The sequence below is a fragment of the Rhamphochromis sp. 'chilingali' genome (genome assembly GCF_963969265.1).
Source record: "Rhamphochromis sp. 'chilingali' genome assembly, chromosome: 5".
NCBI classification, from domain to species: Eukaryota; Metazoa; Chordata; class Actinopteri; order Cichliformes; family Cichlidae; genus Rhamphochromis; species Rhamphochromis sp. 'chilingali'.
The window spans coordinates 26,966,900-26,992,599 of record NC_137932.1 but is presented as its reverse complement, the minus strand read 5'-3'; the positions used below and the strand labels follow the sequence as shown (position 1 = coordinate 26,992,599).

Genomic DNA, 25,700 nt, shown 5'->3' with positions numbered 1-25,700 from the left:
GAACAGGGAGGGAGGGTGGGGCACGTAAACAAGAATGAACAGCTTGCAGAACTGGGGGAGCCTATATACAGTAGATGACAACCGGAAGGAGCGTGTTTGGAAGCGTGGTCCTGCTCCTGAAATTCCGATACATAATCTCCAGTAGTTGGCGTTACCCAACATACTGATGTTATCTGTAACTCCATCAGTTCAAAATTTCTGTTAGAAGAACAGGGTATTTGTCTTTTTGTTTCTGGTTCTTTGGTCCAAGAAGAAGAGTATGCATGACCACAGACAGTAATACATTATCGTTTGATAAACTTCGATTTAACAAACTAATTGAATTTACTTATTAAAGATTCCTGGCAACACTTTTTTCTTTACAATAAAAATGCTCAAATGCTCAGTGCAAGTCTGGCCGTGAACATCACACACAACAAACAACAACAGAGGACGTTCACGGGGGGAAAGCGGTCTTTTCAGCAATTGTGTCAAAGAGTGTGATCGTTTCGTACCTGGGCAGCCCAGCGCAGATGGGTCACAGTTATTATTGAGGGTTGCGTTGCTCACTGGGAAGACGCCTGGGAGGAGAGGAGGAAAGATTTTTAGTCTGATAAACACAATGAAATCTTTACACTGGTTAATGCTTAAAGATTTTTTTATTTTAGAAAAAATAATCGCAAAGTATAAAAAATTTTTTCAAAATAAAGTAAAAGAAATGAAAGAATATATATTATTCATATAATGATGTCATATTTTAAGCTCACATGTCAATCTTTACACCGTTACACTGATCACAGTCTGATGTTAGCATGTTTCTGCGTGACTTATATCGCCAACACCTCCTGTGTGTGTGTGTGTGTGTGTGTGTGTGTGTGTGTGTGTGTGTGTGTGTGTGTGTGTGTGTGTGTGTGTGTGTGAAAGGGTAGAAATCCACAAAAAGCAGGAAAAAAGCTCTCTGAAGATGGTGTCCTGTTTAACAGGTACAAATAAGTCTGGAGTCCGAGACGGTAAATGTGAGATCCTCCAGCACTAAGCTACTTTGCCTGGTTGGTACTTCAGCTCCATACCGCAGATGTAAAATGTACTCTCAGGGTTGGAGTAACTCTGGCTTACTGTGTTTATGCCTGATACCAGTCTGACGCAGCAGACCTGGCTGCATCCGTCCGGCTCAGTTTTGGGTTTTTATACTAACAGTTATGTGATCAAGGTTCAACCCAAGTGCCTGAAGTGCTTATCCATTTCTGGCTTGTAATGAGCTGAAGCCTATCCCAGCATGCATTGGACATGAAGACATGGACACACTGAACAGAGTGCCAGACGAGTAACACAATCTTCTATTTCTCAAAGTGTTTGCTGCTTGTTTAAGAAAGTTTCCCACACCATTTTAATGGCGTGCAGATTTCTAATCAATCGGACTTTGAGGTCTGTGGTGGGTGCAGATTGGTTGCTTGCACAGATCGAGCCCTCAAAGTTATATTTCATGGACAGCCTGTCTAACCAACTGTGTGCTTACTGCAGCCAAAAATCAAGCGCTCCTTAAGTACTTTGGCCATTTGAAATGTAACCCCGAGCCTGGCTGCAGCCCACACATGCTGCATATTCACAGACCATTCAGCAGAGTGGGTGGACGGGCAGACGGAGAAAGCTGAGACTTTGTTTGAGAGGAATGTGTTCGAGAGATGTCAGCAAATCATCGCAGCATTCAGCCGAGTGAAAAAGCAGGAATTCAGTAATCGTGGATAGCATGTGGATCAAAAGAGGTGAGGAGGGCTGAGGATTGTGCCCAGTCATAATCTACCTCCAGCTCTCTCCCTTCGTCCTCTTTTTTAACCTAACACTCTGACTGACTGTCACCTTCTCTTATGTTGCTTCGGTTTTTCAGTGCTGCCCTCGCTTTTACATTTTCTCCCCTTCCTGTTCTTTTCACAACCTCAGCACAACGAATCTCCCATTTTCTACTCCGTGTGCTTCTATTACCTCTTTTCTATTTTCCTCAGTGTACTGTAGCAGACAGATAATCCACGGTCTCTTTTTCACAGTACAGAAGTGAGAGGAAGAAAATGGGGGGAGATGGAGATTGGGCTCTTTAGGAACAGGATACCACACCCACTTATTGGTCTGGACTACTTTTGTTGGTTTGGACAAGTTAGCTCCAATGAAAGGAAACTTTACTTCACAGCAGTATTCCTCTAAACCAGCAGTTTTGCCAGTTTGGTGTTTGTCTGAACCAAGTCTGTTACCTCACCCCTTTTCAACACCTTTGGCAGAAACCGGACCGTGAGCCAGAACTTAAAGCCTGACTTCAGTCCTAGACCTCATCAAAGCTCAGGTTTGGGAGTCAGCAGACTAAACAAGTTAGTCTAGGTGCCCATGCATCCAAAAACATCAACCTCCTTTGGGAGGATGTCACACATATCAGTAGATCCTGATCAGATGCCTAAATCCCCTTACAGTAAAATGAAAATGAGCAGTTCTAGTTTGAGCTCCTCACCCTGTCTCCAAGACCAGCCTGATGACCCTAACAGAACCAAATCTCCCACAGACAGCAAAAACCCCGAAAACCTTAAGCTCATGACCCTCTCCAGTAAGGCTTCATGTTCACATGGCCACTGCCTATTTCAAGTATGCGAGTATCAGACAACTTTCGTTCATGAGCTGTACTTTAGCCGTCTCCGTTTTCCAGCTTTGCGTCGTATTGTACTCCGTCTCATTTTGCAGTTGTTCTTATGTGTTATGTGGCTGTGCTGTCTCCAGTGTCTGACTACCAACAACTGAACTGTGGATGTCAAACTCTGCTCATGCCACCCGCCATCTGTTTGGACTGCAAATTTTTGTTCATTCTTTTTTATTAAGATTTTAACTTCTTTCTTCACGGTGTTGGACCACAACAAGGAATCAGAACAGCAAACTCCCATGACGCCCATATGGGTGGCAAATCACGCAGCCACACCTTGCCCCATCCTGACATGATAGGATGGGGCAAGGTCTCACAGTGGCTTCTGTCACGGATTGCCGGGGCAAGCCGTGTGGAATGTAGGAAGGACCCAAAAGGCAGCAGCTCTGGTGCAGGTGAGTGTTTATTAACAGGGGTGGGTAAGTACAAACAGCGGTGGCGACAAAACATGAAACTGGAAACCTAAACTGGGTAAACTAATAAGACAAACCAGAACGAGGATGCAGGGAGGTCCGGAGAAATACAAATGGGAAGACGCAGGGAGACCAAGGGGAAACAACACAGACGAACCAGCAATTACTAAGACAGAAAATACAACTTAAATACACTCAGAGAACACAGGGAGATTACACACAGGTGGGAAACACAGCTGGGAGTGATTAACATAACGAGACTAGGGAGGCAAACTGAAAACACTCACATAAGACGCAGACCTTCACAATAAAACAGGAACACACGGGCAGAACAGAGTAAACACTAAACAAAGGAAGAACAGAACCAAAATCGAAGAGAAAACACAAAATGCTGGGTCAAAAGGACCCAGGATCATGACAGAACCCCCCCCCCCCCCTCAAGGGCTGGCTCCCGACAGCCCAAAAACAAAACAAAAAAAACAGAAAACAACCCGACCAGGGCGGGCGGAGCGGGTCCAGGACGGAGGGCTCGAGGCAAAACAAAACAGGAGCACCAGAAGGCCAGAAGACAAAAAGAAAAACAAAACACAAGTCCAAAACCAAAAGAAAAGCACACCAAAGCACAGGAAAACCGAGTCCAAAACAGAAAAGACCAGGGGGCCGGCCAGGGGGCCGACAGCACAGGAGTCCAAAACAGAAGAGTTCAGGGGGCCGGCCGTGCGGAAGGCAACGGCGGCCACTCAGGCGATGGCGGTCCGGGGGCCGGCCGTGCGGAAGGCAACGGCGGCCACTCAGGCGAAGAGGGTCCGGGGGCCGGCCGTGCGGAAGGCAACGGAGGCCACTCAGGCGATGGCGGTCCGGGGGCCGGCCGCGCGGAGGGCAACGGCGGCCACTCAGGCGAAGAGGGTCCGGGGGCCGGCCGTGCGGAAGGCAACGGCGGCCACTCAGGCGATGGCGGTCCGGGGGCCGGCCGCGCGGAAGGCAACGGCGGCCACTCAGGCGATGGTGGCCGGCCAGTAGCCTAGCCAGCGGTCTAGAAAACGGCCGCTTAGCTCTAGACCCAAACGAGGCCGGGCCAGGCGAGGCTGAGGCCACAGCAGGCGGAGATGATGAAGCCGGGCCAGGCGGAGATGATGAAGCCGGGCCAGGCGAGGACGAAGCTGAAGCCGAACCAGGCGAGGACGAAGCTGAAGCTGAACCAGGCGAGGATGAAATTGGACCAGGCGAAGCTGGAGCTGAAGCTGAAGCTAGACCAGGCGAGGATGAAACTGGACCAGGCGAGGCTGGAGCTGAAGCTGAAGCTAGACCAGGCGAGGATGAAACTGGACCAGGCGAGGCTGGAGCTGAAGCTGAAGCTGGGCCAGGCGAATCACAGGCAGAAGCTGGACCAGGCGAAGCACAGGCAGAAGCTGGACCAGGCGAAGCACAGGCAGAAGCTGGACCAGGCGAGGATGAAGACTCTGATGAAGCTGGACCAGGCGAGGATGAAGACTCTGATGAAGCTGGACCAGGCGAGGATGAAGACTCGGATGAAGCTGGACCAGGCGAGGATGAAGGCTCTGAGGCTGGACCAGGCGAGGATGAAGACTCGGATGAAGCTGGACCAGGCGAGGATGAAGGCTCTGAGGCTGGACCAGACGAGGCTGATGATGAAGCTGCAGCCGGCGAGGAGGATGATGAAGCTGCAGCAGGCGGCTGGACGGGCTCCTCGGGCCCCCCAGCTGATGAGGTAGGAAGCTGGACGGGCTCCTCGGGCCCTCCAGCGGAGACATGAGACGAAAACCGGAGCGGTCCTTCGGACCCTCCAGCGGAGACAGGAGACGAAGGCCGGAGCGGTCCCTCGGACCCTCCAGCGGAGACTAGAGACAAAGGCCGGAGCGGTCCCTCGGACCCTCCAGCAGAAGTCAACACTAAGCCAGCAGTCATGGAGTCTTCTGGCAAACACGAAGGCAACTGGCAATGCACTGAGCATTGGCTCTGCCCAGGCAACGCTGACATGGTGCAGTTCTCAGGTAGCTGCATAGACTTCAGGGGTCCAGAATCAGCTGGGGACTGAGACCTAGCCTCTGGGGAAGCCCTGGAGCGGCAAACTGTGCCAATGGCGGCTGAACCGCGAAAAGCCCCTTGAGGTGATATTAGACTTTCTCCCTGCATGGAGTGAATGAGTGAAACCGGGGATACTGGAGCCGGAGCTACTGGGGCCTGCGCTACAGGCGGCACTGGAGCTACTGGGGCCTGCGCTACAGGCGGCACTGGAGCTACTGGGGCCTGCGCTACAGGCGGCACTGGAGCTACTGGGGCCTGCGCTACAGGCGGCACTGGAAGGGACACGGGTGGCTCTGGGGCCTGCGCTACAGGCGGCACTGGAAGGGACACGGGTGGCTCTGGGGCCTGAACTGAAAGGGACACGGGTGGCTCTGGGGCCTGAACTGAAAGGGACACGGGAGACTGAGCTGAAAGGGACACAGGAGACTGAGCTGAAAGGGACACGGGAGACTGAGCTGAGGGGGACACGGGAGACTGAGCTGAGGGGGACACGGGAAACTGAGCTGAGGGGGACACTGGAAACTGAGCTGAGGGGGACACTGGAAACTGAGCTGAGGGTGGCTGCCAGGGAGCTAACTGAGCTGAGGGTGGCTGCCAGGGAGCTAACTGAGCTGAGGGTGGCTGCGAGGGAGCTAACTGAGCTGAGGGTGGCTGCGAGGGAGCTAACTGAGCTGAGGGTGGCTGCGAGGGAGCTAACTGAACTGAGGGTGGCTGCGAGGGAGCTAACTGAACTGAGGGTAGCTGCGGGGGAGCTAACTGAGCTGGGAGTAGCTGCACAGGCGATACGCAGCTCGCGTTGACATCCGCCACACAAAACACAGCCCCTGAAAGAACAGTCACGTTGTCTGGAAAAGACACAGAGTCCTCACTCACCACAGCCGGTAAATTAGAAGTCTGAACGTCCGGCTGTGGGGTGGCGCGTCGGCGGCGCGATCGGCGTTTCCTCCCCGCAGACGGCTCCGACGGGCCGGGCAAGATCACATCCGGCGAGTCAGGCAGCGAGGCAGGAGTGGCTGAGAGAAGGTGAGGTGTGTGCTGGAGAAAAGCCTGCATGGTCGGAGGAAGCGATTTTAGAAGCCATGGCAGGCCGGAAAAGAGCCGTTGTAGCCGGCTTTCGACGGTGCGGCGAAGCTCCTCTGGAGGGTTTTCAAGCCACAGCCCGAGGAGAATCTCCACGTTATATGTAACGTCGTCCTGGAGCTCCTCGGACGGATTTACTGCTGCTGGGTCCATGGTGGCTGGTTCGTACTGTCACGGATTGCCGGGGCAAGCCGTGTGGAATGTAGGAAGGACCCAAAAGAATAGAATAGAATAGAATAGCCTTTATTGTCATTGTACAGAGTACAACGAAATTGGAGTGCCACTCCCTTGGTGCAAGTTTCAATAATAAATATAAATGTAAAATATAAAAAGTACAAAAAAACCAATCGTAAGTACTCAAACAATAGTATGTACAATATATACAGGATAGCAGCATTAATATAATGACAGTATGAATAGCAGCATAATATAATGACAGTGACGGTATGGAATAGGTTCAATTGTTTTTGTGCTTATTTACTACGGTGATAGCTCTGGGAAAGAAGCTATCCCTGAATCTGTTTGTCCTGGTTTTATGTGACCTGTACCGTCGGCCTGACGGTAATAGTTCAAACAGTTGGTTGCTGGGGTGAGAGTGGTCCTTGATGATATTGCCAGCTCTGCTGAGGTACCGAGAGTTTGCAGTGACCTCCAGGCTGGGCAGAGAGCAGCCAGTGATCTTCTGGGCTGTGTTGATGACCCTCTGCAGTACTTTCCTGTCTGCAGCTGAGCACCCTTCATACCATGTTGTTATGCCGTACGTTAGGATGCTCTCTATGGTGGCTCTGTAAAATGTCACCAGCAGCCTCTCCTCCAGGTTGTTCCTCCTGAGCACTCTCAGAAAGTGGAGACGCTGCTGGGCCTTTTTAACCACCGCTGTAGTATTTGCAGTCCAGGAGAGGTCATCAGATATCTGCACGCCCAGAAACCTCATGGAGTGTACCCTCTCCACACAGCTCCCGTGAATGTAAAGTGGGGCCGGGTCTGCTCTGCCCTTCCTGAAGTCCAAGATAAGTTCTTTAGTTTTCGTGGTGTTCAGTTGGAGGTTGTTAACTGAACACCACTCAGTCAGTCTGTTGACCTCATCTCTGTAGTCCGACTCATCCCCCCTTGAGATGAGTCCAACCACTGTGGTGTCATCCGCGAACTTTATGATGGTGTTTGAGAGATGGGTAGGGGAGCAGTCGGATGTGTAGAGCGTAAACAGGAGGGGACTCAAAACACATCCTTGTGGAGACCCGGTGCTGAGTGTGATGGTGCTGGACCGGTGGGGGCCGAGTCTGACAGACTGTGGTCTATTTGTCAGGAAGTCCTTGATCCAGAGGCAGATGGGGGTGGAGAGTCCCAGGTGAGACAGTTTCTGGACCAGGATCTCCGGGATGATATGATTGAATGCTGAGCTGAAGTCCAGAAAGAGCATTCTCACATAGCTTCCTCGGTGCTCCAGGTGACTCAGCGCAGTGTGGAGTGCTATGGTGATGGCGTCCTCGGTGGAACGATTTGTCCTGTAGGCAAATTGGTGGGGGTCCAGAGTGGGAGGCAGACCGGCCCTGATGTGCTGACAGACCAGTCTCTCAAAGCACTTCATCACTACAGGCGTAAGTGCAACAGGCCTGTAGTCATTTGGGCTGGCCACAGCTGTCTTCTTGGCGATGGGGATGATGGTGGAGGTTTTGAGGCAGGGCGGGACGGTGTTTGATGACAAGGAAAGGTTGAAGATTTTAGTGAAGACTCCGGTCAGTTCGTCAGCACATGCTCTGAGAACCTTTCCATGTATTCCATCAGGACCTGCCACCTTCCTGGGATTCACTGACCTTAGAACACACCTCACTTGGTGCTCCCTAAGTGTTAGTGTGCCAGTGCTGGGGGCGGGTGGAAGTGGTGTGGCAGCTGAGGGCTTGGTCGTCTCAAAGCGGGCGAAGAAACGGTTTAGATCCTCAGCCAGTGAGGCATCAGTCCTAGATGTTGCCTGGTTATTGCTTCTGTAGTTGGTAATGTGATTGATCCCCTGCCACATTTTTCTGGGGTCGTTGTCAGCAAAGTGATCTTCAATCCTCCTCCTATAGGCAGCCTTAGCTTTCCTGATGCCTCTACTCAGGTCTGCCCTGGCCGCCCTATACGCAGCCCTGTCCCCTGACTTGAAGGCAGTGTTGCGGCTTTTTAGGAGGGATTGCACTTCGCTATTCATCCAGGGTTTTTGATTTGGAAACACCCTGACCCTTTTGTTGACGGTGACATTGTCAACACAGTTCCTGATGTACGAGAGTACAGTGTCCGTGTACTCCTGGAGGTTGTGGCTGGAGAATAAATCCCATACAGTTGTTGAGAAGCAGTCCTGCAGTTGAGAAAGGGCTCCTTCAGGCCAGGTTTTTATTGTCTTTGTCTGGGGCTTTGTTTTTCTCAGCAGGGGGGTGTAGGTGGGGGTGAGGGACATGCAGAGGTGGTCAGATCCAGCCAGGTGGGGGAGGGGTGTCGCTCTGAAAGCATGCCTGATGTTTGAATAGACATGGTCCAAAGTGTGTTCTCCTCTCGTAGCAAAGTGATAGGTTTGTAGCTTGAACCCATCCGCTGGAACGTTGAAGACAATATAATTACACTGCAAAGCAAGACACAAGTAGGCAAAGTTCTTCATGTTTCTCGTGCACGGGAGAGAACCGGACAGTCGCTTGACTCCAGTTGGTCTCGTCCGTTCTCCCGTACCACTGTTCTTTTATTGAGGTTACATGAATATGCATAAGTTCATTAACATATGACGTCTACATACACACAAAGAGTACCTTGCCTGTGTGTGTGTGTGTGTGTGTGTGTGTGTGTGTGTGTGTGTGTGTGTGTGTGTGTGTGTGTGTGTGTGTGTGTGTGTGTGTGTGTGGACTGCTGATCAAAGGGTCAAACATCCTTGGTCAGGAAGAGGGTAGCCTCCCCCTCACCCTAGATGGTTCATCCTAGATAACACGGTGAGGAAGTCCTGCAGTTCATCTAAACAAAGAGCACTTAGACTAGAACAGACGCAACTACGTTAATCCTACCATAAAACAATAAGACACGGTATGACCTCTCATGCTCCCAAAGTGCTGTCCAATACACACAAAGTTTGCAGACTATCAAGGATCAAAACCTCTACCAATCTACAACTAATTACAAAACTCTAAGCATATATAAGTAAATATTTCTAAGCATAAATGACAATCAACAATACAAATCTAACACAAAGTCCACGAACTGGACAAATTTAGGAAGCACAGTCTTTAGGCACGCTTTGTTAAAGTCGCCGGCGACAATAAAAACCCCATCGGGGTGGGCAAGCTGTTGTTTGTTTATGGTGTTGAGCAAGAGGCTGAGAGCCGTGCTAACGTTAGCATCCGGCGGTATATAAACAGCTATCACAATAACTACTGTAAACTCCCTCGGGATGTAAAAAGGTCTGCACGAGACTGCCAGAACCTCCAAATCAGGAGAACAGTGTGTGTGAATGATCCTGCTGTTACAACACCACTCGTTATGCACGTAAACACATAGCCCCCCTCCTCTGCTTTTACCTGAGTTGCTGTTTCTGTCATGCCGGTGTAGCGTGCGGCCTGCTAACTCGACTGCAGCGTCGGGAATCAGCGGGTGAAGCCACGTCTCCGTAATAAGAATAATGCTGCAGTTACGTGCAAAGCTTGTGTTGGCTATCTGTAGCTCCAATTCGTCAAGTTTGTGGGTGATGGATCTGGCGTTCAATAGGAAAAGGCTCGGAAGTGCTGGCCGGTGTGGATGTTTGCGTAGCCTAGCGTCTGAGCCCGACCGGCATCCCCTCTTCTGCTTTCTTTCCCTCGCGCCGCCATCTGCCATCTTGCCGCCATCACAAAAGGCAGCAGCTCTGGTGCAGGTGAGTGTTTATTAACAGGGGTGGGTAAGTACAAACAGCGGTGGCGACAAAACATGAAACTGGAAACCTAAACTAATAAGACAAACCAGAACGAGGATGCAGGGAGGTCCGGAGAAATACAAATGGGAAGACGCAGGGAGACCAAGGGGAAACAACACAGACGAACCAGCAATTACTAAGACAGAAAATACAACTTAAATACACTCAGAGAACACAGGGAGATTACACACAGGTGGGAAACACAGCTGGGAGTGATTAACATAACGAGACTAGGGAGGCAAACTGAAAACACTCACATAAGACGCAGACCTTCACAATAAAACAGGAACACACGGGCAGAACAGAGTAAACACTAAACAAAGGAAGAACAGAACCAAAATCGAAGAGAAAACACAAAATGCTGGGTCAAAAGGACCCAGGATCATGACAGCTTCACCCGTAAAACCCTAGTGATGGCAATGACCCACGCCTTTTATCACACCTCGGTTCGTTATTTGATAATAGTGTGCCAACCACCACATGCGTTCTGTTTAGAACTTAAGCGTCATGGATCAAAGGTGGAACATCTTCACAAAAGTCCAACAACTTTCTTTTTCCATCACGTGAATCTAAGAGAGAAGATAAAATCCTGGCTCCTCTGAGGTGTGCAAATGTTCTTCAGCACTAACTGTGCTGACAGTGATCGTGTCCATGTCCTATATTTTATTTTGACTTTTGCCTCTTGTTCTGTTTTCTGATTCTCCTCTTGTCTCTGTGCAGGATGTTGTGATTGGAGATTAAAAGCAGCATCGTGCTGATAAGCAGGTATGCCGAGCCCGTTAACAGCACAAAGTGTTGGGCCAGAAAGAGTGGAGGCAGATGAAGAAAGTTGTCACTGGTAATGAGCTTTAATTTAACTTGCTAGACAACTAAATTGCTTTGCCATTATTGTCAAAATATATGACAGGAAAAAGCACGAAGAGATTCACAGTTATTTTTTCAGCGACGCTTAATCAATTGTCCACATGAAGCATATCTGAATTTGAGACAAACAAAAACACAAGCGATCTGTTCTCATAGCAGCTCAAAATGCAAATTTCCTTTCGTTGTCAGCAAAGGCGCTTATGTTCGCCCCGTATGGCTTCATCAGGGCGTCGCCGTGCTGACAGTAGCTCATGAACTGTAATTAATATGATGACTCGGCACAGGACAGCGCACCATAACTCACCGTGATAAGTGGAAAACATGTTTATACTCGAGAGCTGTTTGTCCATATTTATGGGCGCCAGATGCGGTTAAAGTAATATTGTGCAGCATTTTCATATAAACCAGCAGTTGACACTTGTAATAACACTGTGGCATGTTAACCAATATTCAGCTCGTTGAAGCTTTTCCATGTGAGTGCCTGGCTGGATTTTACTTGGGAAAAAAAACCCATGTTCCTCTCTGAGCTGGCAAAGATGAACCGAGATTTAAATTCTCTCTCTGCGGTCTGGCAGGATGGCAGATGACTTCAAGGCATCCTGTAGAACAGCTCTCATATGAAGCCGTGTTTTGTTTCTGAATATTTCCCCAATGAATACACATAGCTTTGCTTTTGCCTGTTCACAGGAACCATCCACACTGCACTTCTAAATTAATGTGCATTATTTTCAGGCCATAAAACATACGGTCCACTGTGTCAAATTAAAAGAAAACCACTCCGTGAATAAGTCCTTGTAGCAACACGATTAGCAGCTTGTAGGTGTCTGCCCCCCGGCATCAATAGGAGATGAAAGGCAAGCTGACGTGCAAACACACACACATGCACATGCATGTACAATATAAACTGTATGAGCACATAGCCTCCATCACCACTGGCCTCATTAACAGACCAGAGAGCCACATAAACCTGGTTTGGCCAGCGGCTCTCTGCTAGGCTCATAAAAAAGGAAAGAGCCTTTTCAGGTAAACAAAATCAACAGCACTTTTCTCCGGGGAGACATAAACGAGTGTGAAGTGTACTTGGAACAAAAGCGTCCCCGCAGACATCATTAATACAAAATATTTAGTTTTAGTTTAACAGTCACCATTTTTATGCTTCAAAGGACAGATCATCCAGTTTTTGTTTCATTATAAAGTTTTTAGATAGATGGATGGATGGATAGATAGGTAGATAGATAGGTAGGTAGATAGGTAGATAGATATCAGACATACATTTCTCCCACTTGATACACAGACTTTGTTTTTTTTCTGTCACTTGTTACTAGGATTTCTTGGATTTCTAGGATTGCAGCCTGGATTTAAAGGTTAGCTTTGGTATTTCCACTGCATCCTCCAAGTCTGCATTCTGGGTCCACCTTATCCATTTCTACACATGACAGAGATATCTTGTAGAAGTCGCTTAAGGTATGAAGTAGAGATGGTGATGGCAGTTTATTGCCTTTGAGTGTATTTCTTCATTGCTATTGTCACTGACAGTACAGCTAAAAAGTAGAAAAGAAAAGAAACACGGGAAAAACGCAGGTAAAAAAAAAGGCAAAGCCAAAGATGACATCATCAAATGGTGATGAAAACCACACAAAATCAAAGTCCACTGAAGCTCTGGCAGGTAAATCCAGCACTCTGTGTCCACCAGCACTGGCCACATACTAAAGGCTATATGAACCCTCCTCCTAAAGTGGAAGAAAACATGCTACAACACAAAAATATAATTCAGGGTGAACTGTTCATCTGAATAGGATGGGCACCAACAAACTGTACTCTCAGAAGTGAGCACACAGTCAGTGAAAACATCATTACAGAGGACCGTTTAGTTTTAGCAGCGTGTCTAAAAAACTGTTCGTTTGCTTACAGCTCAGCAAAGATGGTTGAGACTTTTTTTTCTTAATACCTTTAGCTCGTTAGCCAAACATGCAAATATTAGCATGAAGCCTGCGTGTTTAAGAGCTCTGCGACCTTCAGATGGGACCTCACATGTCTGCTCTGATCCTTTCCTGTGCATCTCCATCGGGCTCAGACTAAAACACAACAGTTCGCTCAGTTAATCCTTAAACTGTGGCTGCTGATCAGAAACACTAACACTCCAATGCTCAGTGACTCTCAGTGTTCCCTCTCTGGACAGTGTGCACGGGCAGCATTACTGCACGCTGTCCTCTGTTACACAAAGACGTTTTGAGACCTGTTTGAAGGACTAATTTCATTTCCCCAACATACTGGACCAAGTATGAGAGTATGATGTAAATCTAACTGCTTCATTCCACTTCATGGAATGAACTTTTTCTTTCCAAGCACATACAAAGCGCTTTTTAACTATATAATAAATTAAATGAAGAACACGGAGGCGGGGGGTCAACGGGCGGCCAGGGCCACTTTCACTTCTAAGAACTCATTTTAAATGATTATTTATTTAAATAATAAAACACAGCTTTGTGTGGAACTGTGTCTCTCTGGGAGTTCACAAACAGTTTTTAGTGTATACACCTAATTATTATTTATTAATTATCAATAAGCTTTATCAATACAGAACAATCAATTATTCCTGACTCGCCTCAAAAATGTCTAATTCAATGACAATTAAAGATCACATAACTGAAATTCCTGAACATTAATTAAACTTAATAATAGTAAAGACATTAACAGAGAGGTCACTGCAAACAGCTGGATCACCACCAAATAAGGACAGATGATTTAAAATCTGGAGCTCAATAATTATTCCGTTTTTAAGCAAAAATTTAAAATATTTGCTTGTTTTGTCCAAAAATCTAAAGACGCATCACATTTTTCTTCAATGAATGACAGCGAATGAAATTAAAAAGATTCCAGGGCTTTTTCAGACTTTTCCAAACCTTCCCACTGCTGTTACTGCTTCTGTGTAAATGGCATTTATGTGTATCTGAATCCATTCGCACAAGCTGTGACCTGCATTTGAACCTCTGCTACACAAACCTGTGAATGAGTGTGACATCAAATCATTTCTAATCTCCGAGCAGCAGACATCTGCGAATGACTCCCAACACATTTTATTCTCCAGACTAATCCTCTGTTTGTGTTTCCTCCTGCTGCAATTATCCAGTTTCCCTGCAGGGACCAATTAAGTTCATGTCATGTTTATTTATTACTAATTCTGCTGCGATTGCTGCTGAGCAAAATGCGGAAGGCCAGCTGCAGCAAATGTGATCATCTAGGGATACGAGCAAAAGTTACTTTCATTATGAGTTGATATGATACGATTACTGATGTTTAATTTATAATATGTGAAAGAAGAGACTTTAATGGTGTTTTAATCCTGGGAACCTGTGGATACTGATGATGAAATGAAAAAAAGTGTTTAGTTTATCTAACAATGCATTTCTGTATCGCTGGATGATTCGGCTGCAGGGTTATGACAGTATTTAATGCACAGAGAAGAGATGCGTGTTGCATCTGTACAGTATATGGATGCGGATTGCTTTAATACAGGCCAAAAAAACATCCTGGTAAAGTCAAGGCTTCAAAGTGCATCCGGAAATTGATGGAAGATGCCACAGAGCATAATCTACAGCTTTCATACACAGCTGATAATCTGAACCTATAATAATCTGAGAATAACATATACAGAACCTTTAAATAACTGCTGCTGGGGAAGATCTTTTGTTTTGTGATTATGTTTTGCTGATTTTTCTACATTAAAGAAACATGAATCCAAAGGCTACCGTATTAGAATGATAAAAGGAGACCGTTACATATCCCAGTTCATGCATTAGCACAAGCCAACACACACATAAACTCACACTCACACAGGTGCACACAAGGTGTTAGCAGCACTCACCACTAGCTGGCGCAGTAGTTGTTAAGTGAATACAATGAGGGTAGCAAACTGTGAAGAGAGGGACAGGTTAGTGGGCATGAGTTCCAAAACAATACAGGCAAGAATCATTGGAGAGATCTGTAAATGCAAATGTGAGGTTGACACACTTAATAAACAAAAGACAGAAAGTAAGTCATCAGTCACTCAGGCAGCGTTTAATCTTCAGCACATCAGTCAAACCAGCGTAGGTGGTCTGAAGCTCCAGGAATTAGGCAGATCCCTCAAAATCAAAAGTGCGTGTCTGCAGATGTGTGGAGGTTACCCGAAATGGAAATGCCTGCAGTCTTAAACACTTGTTGTTGATGTCGCTCTGAAGCTTGTTGTGCACTGTGTGCTGCACCATGTCAAAGCTGTAACATGAAAAACCTCACTCATGTCTCGGTCTATAAAGTCTCTGTATGTGTGGATCTCACAGATAAAGTTTCAGGTACAGCTAAAGTGAATGCCCCCACCCCCCGGAAAAGATAATGTCAGCTTCTTACTGTAAGCGCAGGACAATATGGAAGGTTAGTGCAGAATCATGCATTTCTGAAAAACCACCACAAGTCTCAGAGGTAAACAGGCATGCACACACACACACACACACACACACACACACACACACACACACACACACACACACACACACACACACACACAGAAGGCTCTTTCTTCAGTGGGTACAGTGTTGGCTGGAATTTCACTAAAACCGCTGTGGCTAACCTCCTGTGGCTATACGCTCGTTTACAAAGCTTTAACTAGGAGGTACTGCACTGTCGGTGCGCGCACACGCGCGCACACACACAAACACAAATGTACACGCAGGTTTGTACCAGTGGGTGTGTGTATGTGTGCAAAACATGTTAATAAAAACAGTGAGAAATCTTTAATAACTGAGTCATTTAAATGTACATGCCTCCATTCGGAGCGGTACAGTAGCACACATCTGTGTCTGTGTGTTTCACCAGCCAAGTGGGTTTGTGGACCAGAGCAGGAATCACAGCGATTTCTGATCAGCAGCCAAACAGGTTGCTGGAGCTGATTAAGTCACCAGGCGCAGCTAAAATCTACCAGAATTTGGCTGAAGTCTGGTTCTAATTTTCCACGCTGATAGCAAACAGACTGAAGTGCTGACTGAAGAGTACCTGGAGGTGTGTGTGTGTGGGAGAGACATGCGACTTCTTGGTGCCACAGTAAATGGGAAGAAAAATGTTTTCATGGCAACGTTTAGTGTGCACACTCAGCAAATATGATGTGTTAGAACGTCTCTCGGCTCTTCCTGACTCCTCTGTGTGGACCGCTGGTTCCAGCTAAAGAACAGAGTTTGAGTTTTTTAGTTTCTTCTTCGTGTTTCAGCTTTTCCACATTTGCTCAGTCTAATGTTGTAAATCAAAGAAACGTGTCAGCGTGGCTTCTCGATTTAACCGCCTTTTTTCTGTGTGTTGTGGCAGGCTGTGGGTAATGTAATGCTGACAATGATTCAGACCTCTGGGTCGGACGCCACCGCGGTGACGCAGCCCGGTTGACTTGAAACACAATGCTTCCTAGTGTGAAACACGAGGTGTGAGCAGAAGCTTACGGGAACGCTCGATGCAAATGAAAAGCCTCATTTAAATGTGCCTGCTTTTAGCGCCGCTGCTATTCTTAGAGTCCCTCTGTGATGGCTGCGGGATCTCTCTAAAAGTGTCAAACTGGTCATCATTCAACTTCGGTTTTATTTTTCGGGAAGTGGGCAACGATGCAGCGAATCTGCCAAGCGGTTTAGATCGTGACTGAAGATGGCGATGTGTCGGTGCAGCCAAAAATCTCCTTCACAGTAAGAGTGCTGTGTGCGCAGATACCTCAGGGGTCTCATTCATCGCAGAACAGCCAATAAATGATTTAAAAACATGGCGATCGTGCTCCTGCTCTCACTCATTGCTGTGGGGCTCAGAATGTTCCGATCCTGGCATTGATCCGTCATTAAAAATTTTGATCGTGTTCGAGGTCTGTTTAGATGGCGAAGTGTCAGACTGGACTACCAGGGAGTGATCTAAGATTAGCAGCTGGATGTGCAGAGAAACAAACTTTCTGATCGGTGCTCATGCAGTAAAAAAGTCGAATAAAAAAGTTCTCTCCTTTTTGCACATTTCCATCCAGTGACCCAGTTCAGGCCTCCTGGCAGGTCAGTGTGACACCCCTGACCTGCAACACACGTGGCTCTATCACAGCCCATGCAGCACACCCTCCTGTTCCCGCCATCGTGCTTGTTTAATCACATTTTGATTTCTTTCCTGTACTCACTGCAGCTAAGCGAGGTGTTCGTCTGGGCCAGAGAGGCCGGGATGGTCCAGTAGCTGTTGTCCCAGTCGATGACATTCCCCACGTGGTCACACTTTAATGCGCCGAGCTCCTGAATGGACATGGCGTAATTCCACAGCCGCAGGTTGTAGATGTTCCCATCAAAGCTCTGCTGCTGACCTGAACAAATCCCAGAAAAACAGCACTGAGCATTGCAGAAATGTATTAATTTATTTTCCTCTAAGATCACAATAATAATTCTACATCCTCAAAGTATGCAGTTACATCAATGTCTGCTTAGGTAGAAGTGGGTTAGTAATGAGCTCAGCACCATAGAGCAGGGCTTGAGACTTTCCCGCTTACTAACAGAAGTGACTGCATCACTTATCAAACCAAGGTTACTGTATGTGACAGCACAGGGCGCCATGAAATGTCACGCAGAGAATCAGCATTCCAGGTTTTTGTTTTTTTTTGCTTTAATATTCTGTCTACGAGTGTCTTTCATCCATTTTATCCTTTAATGCACACAGTTTCACATCTCATAATCCCGCAGATCCCCAAACCTGTGATTACCGGGTGGTGAAGTTTCTCTGCAGAATGTCTTTAAAGTGGTTTGACACTTTACGTGCACGTCTAACAAAATGCATCAAAAACATACAACTCGTATTGGAGCTTACTTCCTATCCGGAATTCTCCCCCAGCCTGCACGGAGTGTCCGGTGGAGCTGGAGCAGGTCTTGGCCAAGTAGTTCCCATTGAAGTAAACAGCCACACGTCCATTTGATGATGTCCAGAGGACACAGAAGGACTTCATGGAGTTAGTGAAGTCAGATGGTAAGATGATGTTGTCTATTGGACAGACCACTCCATCAACCACCATCTTCATCCCCGTTTCATCGGAACCAAGACTCAGCAACATGGCGCTGCTGTCTTTGGAGTAAGTGAAGATCCATTCTTTCTGTTCAGGGAACAAGAACAATAGCTAACACAAACTTGCTCTGGTGGGATGAATAACACACATGTGCGTATAAATTAAATAATTTAAAGCCCCTAAATGGGTCTATTTTCTTATGATTTGACTTACTTAAGACTGAAGCTGTAAAAAAAAGTTAATGAAATAAAGAAATAAATGACCAGATGGAGTTTAGTCAAATCAAAAAGTGACGTTTATCCAGACCTGTTTCAGGCTGGTGCGCTCCACCTCGAAGCATATGGTCAGCTGACTCAGCGCAGGGATGGAAACAGAATTGGCGACCTTGGTGATCTGCCCGACACCGCTGCTCATCTTGATCTTCTGGTTCCTCAGGGCCACAGCAACTAAAACGCAGAGAAGGACATCGAGAAGAAGGAAGGACGAGAAGTAAAGACAAAAGACGAGAAAAGTAAAAAGGAGGAAAGAAACAGGAAAAAAGCAAGCAACAGCAAAAGGAAACAAGGTGAAAGAGCAAAAAGAATAAAAGAAAATTCAGGAAAAATTCAAGATTCAGGATAAAAAAGGAAAAAAGACAGAAATGAAATAAAAGACAAAATTCCAGAACAAAAGCACCAAAGAATGAAAGAGAGTAAAAATAACAAAAATAGAAAGTAGGAGAAGCAAAAAATATAAAGAGATAAAAAAAAAAAAAAAAGAAATCCAGAAATTCAATCAAGGAAAGAAAGAAATGTTTAAAAAAAAAAAAAGGACAAAAACGGGAGTGAAAACTCAGAATCACAGAAGGGAAAATTACCGAGTCTTTGATTGGTTTTTCAGTTTAAACAGGTCAAATCAAAACTCGATTTCACCCAACAAAGCTAATTATTATTGTTCAGATGTGATTTGGTGATAATATTTGCTTCATGTGCCGAACTTTTTAAATGAAAGTTTGACTGAAAAAAGCAAAGCGGTGATGATGAGTCTGAGTTCGACTCTCAGAAAACAGACGTTTTATCCACAAGCAGCTCCTAACCAGGACCTCAGCCTTTCTCAAGCGTCACGTCAAACGACGTTTCTCAGCAGGAGAGCGGCTCTGGCTGGAGCTGTCATCTCTCACTGCTCACTGGAAAAGCGCTCAAATATACACAGCAAACATGCAGGAAGGCAGGTACACACGGTGCATCAACACACTGCAACAGCGTTGGGTCAGTCGGTGACACATCGGACTGTCTGTGACGTCTGAGACGCTTCGGTCTCTTGACTGCACGATAACCTAAAAACATGCACCTTCAGTCAGACTGTGCATGAACTCATACAGCTAAAGTCAAGAGGCTGGCCTCCAGCGAGGAGACAATGTAGTTTCCAAGTCCAATTCAGCCTCTCATACAAACCAGGAAATTGATTGACTGATTATACTTTTTATCACTGATGAAACAACTGGTGTGGAAACACTTCCCTCTGTTTTTAGATGATAGATGATAAATGTTTCTGATTTAGGAACAGCTTTGTTGTCATGGTGTTAAGCCGGAGCTAGGAGCTGTACACAGGCATTGATGGCAGGTGTCTTAACGTGTTGGTGAATGAAGAGCAGGGAGTGCAATGACACTGGACACCTGGTACTAAACAACAAAGCCTTTCCACTCTCCAGTCCAATGTCCAACATTTCCTGGGCCAACAAACTGCCCTGAAATCCATGCTAAGCTAACGCTATATGTTATCTGCACCTGTTGGTTCATTCAGAGACCATAAGGCCTCTTCACATGATTTAAGGCTTTATGCCAGGGGTGTCAAACTCATTTTACAGCAAACTTTGACCTTAAGTGGGCCAGTTATGTGTTTAATTGATTTCGTTCTTTGCTGTGACAAAGAAAGAAATCTGTCAGCGCAACTCTTTGGACTTAAACTGTAAGAAATAAATATGTAAAATTGCAGAAAAAGTTCTGCTAGCCCATTTTCGATACTGTCCATTAGATTTTAACTTAAGTCTTAAAAAATAGATTTTTATGGTAGAAAGTGAAAAGCAGAAACCTTTGTTTTTCACTGAGGTTTTATTAGAGACAAAGCTACGTGTTTTGTTATTTGGCAGAATTTGTGAAAGTTGAAATTTCTTCGGAATTGAACAGCAGAAATGAGGTTGCAACATCAGAATCTGTGAGACGTCAGCACTGATGGTGTGTCCACGTATACGCCATCAGGTGAACGCGCCATACTTTGTGTTTACATCTTTTTGCAGAGTCTGTTTACCTGTTCTTTCATCGTTTGCTGTTTCAGCTGTTTGGTGGTCGTTAAAATGGTTTTTTGAGCTTTCAGCTGAGATTCTGACGTTCCCGTGGATACCACACACGTCTATGTTTAAATAACAGATCTCTGTACATCACATTAAACCAGATGTTCTCCCTCTCGTCTCCGGTAACGGGGCATTGGGGTTCAGCAGGTTAATTGTTTATCGTACTGTAAATTACTTTGTGCAGTACGAACAGCCATAAGGGAGTTTTTTTTTTTATGTATCATTCCTATCAAATTAAAGTCCCGCCCCTGTCCGCATGGATTCTCAGCAGGGCTATCAATAACTGACATATGAAATTATCTCATGGGCTGGATATAATTGTATGGCGGATGTGGCCAGCGGGCCGTACATTTGACACCCCTGCTGGTTTTTACCAGTTTGAAACTTTGCAGTATGCTGCACACATACACCCTCCATCTGTGAGTACATAAACACTGGCTGGTTGTTGGACTGCTAATGGTCGGCTGCAAAGATTTCACATGTCAGCAAACCAAAGTGGGTTCACACCTGCGTGAGAAAAACCTCCTGGACCAAATTCTCCTTGATTAAACACTGTGTGTTACATGTGACAATGGTGCTTTTGGTCAGAGTTTAGTGAGCAGAGCATTTGTAATCCTCATGCTGTAACATCGGCCCTTTGATGTAACCAAATGAGCCGTCCTTGTCACCAAACCCATCCTCAAACTCTTATTGTTTAATGCCTGACTTAAGACACAGCTGAAGATCAGGACCCTGTTGGCGGCTTTCACCTACCATGTTGGAAGCTAACTCTGAAGCCTTTCTTCTGCACACTGAAGTCGGAGGTAAAAGACAGCACCATCTGGTTCCCCGTTGAGTTTAGCGTCAGCCCGTTGGCCGTCAGACCACAGAACACAACTTCAGCGCTGCCTGTATTCACCTTCACCCAGTCATAGATGCATCCCGGCGCCTCCTCCAGTTCAAAGTCCAGGAAGGACAGCTGGATAATGAAGCCGGTGGGGGCCTGCATGATCCACCTACAGTTGTACGAATTGGGGTATCTCTGGGGATAGCACGGTGATGTGATTTCTCCCTGGGCCTCCGTTAGCACCAGGTTACAGTTTGTGGAGGCGCAGCCCAGTACTGGGGGTGATAAATTCATGAGTGTTCACACTGTGACAACCTTCAATGAGGCAGCAACATAACGGAGACAGGACGCTTAGTAAACAAGGACATGGGGATAAGAATGAGACAAAGAGTACAGGACTACAGGGCCATAAGATGTGAAACAGACAGGGAACAGACATATTTCATACAATCTTTAGAAGTCAATAGGCAAAGTAGTTCTCACGGACAAACGCAGCCCAGTCAGCCAGTCAGGGATCAAGAAAGGTTTTCAAGAAGGACTCAGAAGACAAACCCAGTATGTTTTATTGCTGTTTACAGGACAATAAGATAAGATGCAAGAAGAGTAGTTCAGGAGTAATCTTGGAGCAATTGCACTTCAGTTATGAGCCAGAACAACTCGTGCAGTTAATCCAGAGTGTAATCAAACTAGCAGACTGACACCACAACCAGTCTCTTGCAAGTTTACATTGAAAACACACAAGCATGCACATGCAAAGTGAGTGAGTCACCCTTGTTTCAAGAAGCAGTCAAATTCTTAAGTTTTAAACAAAAATGTGAAAATCTTGGCAGAAAATAAAAAAACAAGAGCAGCTGTGTTCAGTTCTCTGAGATCCAAAGAAAACCACTTTCATTTAAAGGTACCGATACATGCTGCACTTCGGCCGGCTGAGATTCCATATTTAAGTTAATATAAAGTCATATTTCACATTTTCACATCCCGGTAACGGGGCCACGTATAGCCCTATCCACCTCCAACCGTAAAATGTTGGCTGTTAATGAAGCTTGATATAAAATTTTCTACACATGAAACATGTTGGCCTTCATCGCCCTTAACAACAGCTGGAAACAAAAACGTTTCCTGAGGAAAAAAAAAAAAAACAGACAAGAGCTGAAATGGAAAGTGGAAAGAATGGTTTGCTTCTCTCGCTCGGGGCAACAATGGCCTCCGTTGATCTCAGGCTCGGCCTTTGCGGCAGCCAAAACCACAGCCAACGTCAGAAACGCCAGCATGCACGTGCACGCGTCTCAGAGCCCTCGTTCCAATAAGAAAAGCTTGGCGGTGTAACATTTCTCACAGTCGTCTTATTTCATATTCATATGTTTTACTGCAGAAACTGACAGCTCCGCGCCTCGCTCATGGGAACAGAAGCAGATGAGGTGAAGCTCACGCATCGTTCTGGTAAATGTTATTAACCAAGTGCAGCAGACTTCAAATTACGAGCGGCTAAAACAATCGTGGCATGTTGCCAGATCCTGAAACGCTTTCAGGCTTCTATAGCGCTGCTTAAATCAAAAATAAGGAGACAGCTGCTCAAACAGCTAAATCATGGCCGTTAATCCTTTGAGCCACCAGGACGAGTCATAACATGAAAAAGGAGTCATTTAAATGCATTTAAATAAGCAAATAAGCCACACATTTACCTCCTTTCACAAATATTTGTACGTATGAGTGACCTGAGGAAGGGGTCAGTGTTTCTCTGCTAATGGAACATCCTTGACATGATGCTTCTTCACAGATTCCCAAAAACACACATAAGGAGTCTTTGCAGTGCTGTGTTACTGTTACTCAATCAGAGTAGGTGTTCCCCAGCCTTCACATCCAATTGGTCAATCAAATGCACGAGCCTAGCTCAGGCATATCCTCGGACACGCCTACCATCCACAGCAATGGCTGAGGAGTATTTAGGAATCTCCCAGCTGTGTCCTTTAGAGACCTCTGCCTAAGAAACCGTGATCACCTTCGTGCTTCATGTTTTTTTTTATTCAGGGTTTGTTTACACTGTGACGAGGCTATTTGCCTATCTGGTGATTGGTGATTTCAGAGGACACGGAACACAAAAACCTGCACATACACAATCACCACTCACGGGTGGTGACAAACTCTTGCTGACTGTGTCCCAAAAAGGTTTTAAATGCTTTCTGCCGCTGTAAGCCATACTCCTGCTGTGCTTCTGCCTTTTAATGCACCTGGCTTTGAAATGGCATTGGCTGAATTGAAAAGTTCAAACCGTGGAGCGTGAGGTTATATCCCCCCATTTATTCCACCCCTCTTTCCTTGAGTCATTTATGTTCTACAAGCAATTTACTGAAAGCATGCTGAACATGTCGGATCAACAGAGGGTGATGTAGGATTTCTATGCTGACAGAAATACACATGCAGACTCTGACTGCACAGGTGCACGCAAACACATTCACAGCACACATGGCAAATTTATGCACAAAAATTCCAATCCTCCTAAGTGTGCGTGTGTGTGTGTGTGTCTCAGCTAAACCTTTTGCTCCCATTAAAGTTGTTCAGCGTGAAATTTTAGGAACATTTGGATGTAACATCAAAAAGCACCAAGCTTTTTTTCCTCCCTTCCACTAATGGAAAAGCTAGACGCTGCCACACGATTCAGAAAACAGCTTCACTCTCTCTCTCTTTCCCAGCTCTGCTCTGCTTCTCTCTCTTCCTCTCTCTCACTCACACACACAAAATGAGTGTTTCCCCATGTCTCCTGATTCCCTGATTTCATTCATTCAGGGTAGGCTTTGTGTCTGTGGAAGGGGGGGCATTTGTAAGTCGCACAGTTCATCCCTCAAAAGCCTAAAAGCTGCCTCTCAAGTTTCTGGCAGTACAACTTCACATTTCTCTGGATTCTCTCGTCTCCAGCCGACCCTTCTGATTGATTCTAATGGCTGGACCCTCATCAGCCAACATTTTAATATTCAGCCATAATATTTTTAATAATATTCACTAACTGAAAATCTCACCAACTAGAGAGCGTCAGCATCTTGTTAGTACAAGATGCTGACGCTCTCCCTGAGTGCACTCTAAGTGTCCAAATACCATTGGTCTGACCAGTCCTGCGTGCTTCTGTTTGACTGCAGCTGGTCTGAGTGTCGATATCTTCAAGATCAGAGCAGCGAAGGCAGGAAAAAAAAAAGGTTTCATGTTTTCAGCCTGAATATCAAACTACAAGGCTCACAGACTCTGACGCTTCTCTTTCATGTCTCTTCGGCACAATGCCTGCACAATGTGCTGGCTGAATATAGCAGGATGCCCTGGACATTGTTTATTCAATGGATTTAAAGGTGCTGGGTGTAATTCACTTAGTCTGGCATAATTAGTCATTTCCTGTCCAAATGTTCCTTCAGTTTCCCAGATCAAAGACGGCAACATCAGTGACAGTCAAAATGTCTTTCAGCTCCAATAAAACAGTCAGTGAGGCTGGTCTCTTTAACATCCAGGCGTCCGTGAAACAGGGCTTGAGCAGAGTTAGGAGGCAGCAGAAAGCCACAAAACTAGCTGATATCTCAAGATGTTACACCATGTTTTCACTTTACTAAATAGTATTACTAAAAAAACAAAAAAAACAAAACTATAGCACGAGTATAATCAGGGATGTCACCAAAACCAATATTTACATTACCTTTCAGTACTAAATTTCTGAAAACATGACAGTACTTTGGTTTTTGCCAGATAGGGTTTTGTTAAAAGAGAGTGATATTTGGGTACCAATAAAGATTACTATCAAATTAGATGCTTTTCATTTCATTCATTTTCAACAACATAGCCATCTTTGTCTCCTCCATCTGACACACAGCCCCTCCCTCCACTAGCAGCTGAACACATGGGCAACATCTTAAATACAGATACTCTGGTATTTAAGAGGAAATTCAGTAGTCCACTGTTACGTGCCAAGAGATGTGGCTTTGCTTTTGTGTTCTTTTTACCTTTCAGGTGTCAAGCCTCCACCTATTGGCTAGTTCAAAGTTGACTGTCATGTGTCTATTGCCTGGTCTAGGCACAGTGGGCCAATCAAATTCAAAAGAATTATTAAATCCGACCTTGTCCTGATTGTCTCGTTAAATTTATATCATCAGGCTGTTAGTTCTGTGGTGTGTGGAAGAAGATGGGCAAGGTGGCCTGAAATTCCCCAGATGGGTCATTATTTTAACACAGAGGAGGGGCCTCAATTAATTAACACAGCTCCCTGCTGCACTCATGGTGTCACTGCTCTGCTAAGCCAGTGGTTCCCAAACTTTTTTTTGCTAGCCCCCCCCCCCCCCCCCCCCTTTGTTTTACAAGAATAATGTTCGCCCCCCCATTTTGCTCCATTGCGGTTTATTTCACACCTCAAACATTTAGTAAACAGTTAAGCAAATACAAGTAATCTGCAGGTAGTAAATAAATAATAAAATAAACCACTAACTCTTTTACGCTACGTCCACACCTACACGGGTATTTTTGAAAACGCAGCTGTTTCTTCCACACGTAAACGGCGTTTCAAATCACCGAAAAC

General features: G+C 45.9%; 1 protein-coding gene across 3 annotated transcripts in view; it reads right to left on the bottom strand.

Annotated features, from left to right (window-relative positions):
- The window catches only part of adgrg6 (adhesion G protein-coupled receptor G6), a 99,263-nt gene that overhangs the window by 42,264 nt on the left and 31,299 nt on the right, over positions 1–25,700 (bottom strand). For all 3 annotated transcript variants that reach the window (XM_080882644.1, XM_080882645.1, XM_080882646.1), the window contains exons 3-7: positions 21,082–21,429; positions 18,306–18,445; positions 17,807–18,086; positions 17,133–17,309; positions 495–560 (exon numbers count right to left, since the gene is read on the bottom strand). In XM_080882644.1, coding sequence (XP_080738770.1) covers positions 495–560; positions 17,133–17,309; positions 17,807–18,086; positions 18,306–18,445; positions 21,082–21,429 — 1,011 coding nt within the window. The remainder of the gene's footprint in view (positions 1–494; positions 561–17,132; positions 17,310–17,806; positions 18,087–18,305; positions 18,446–21,081; positions 21,430–25,700) is intronic.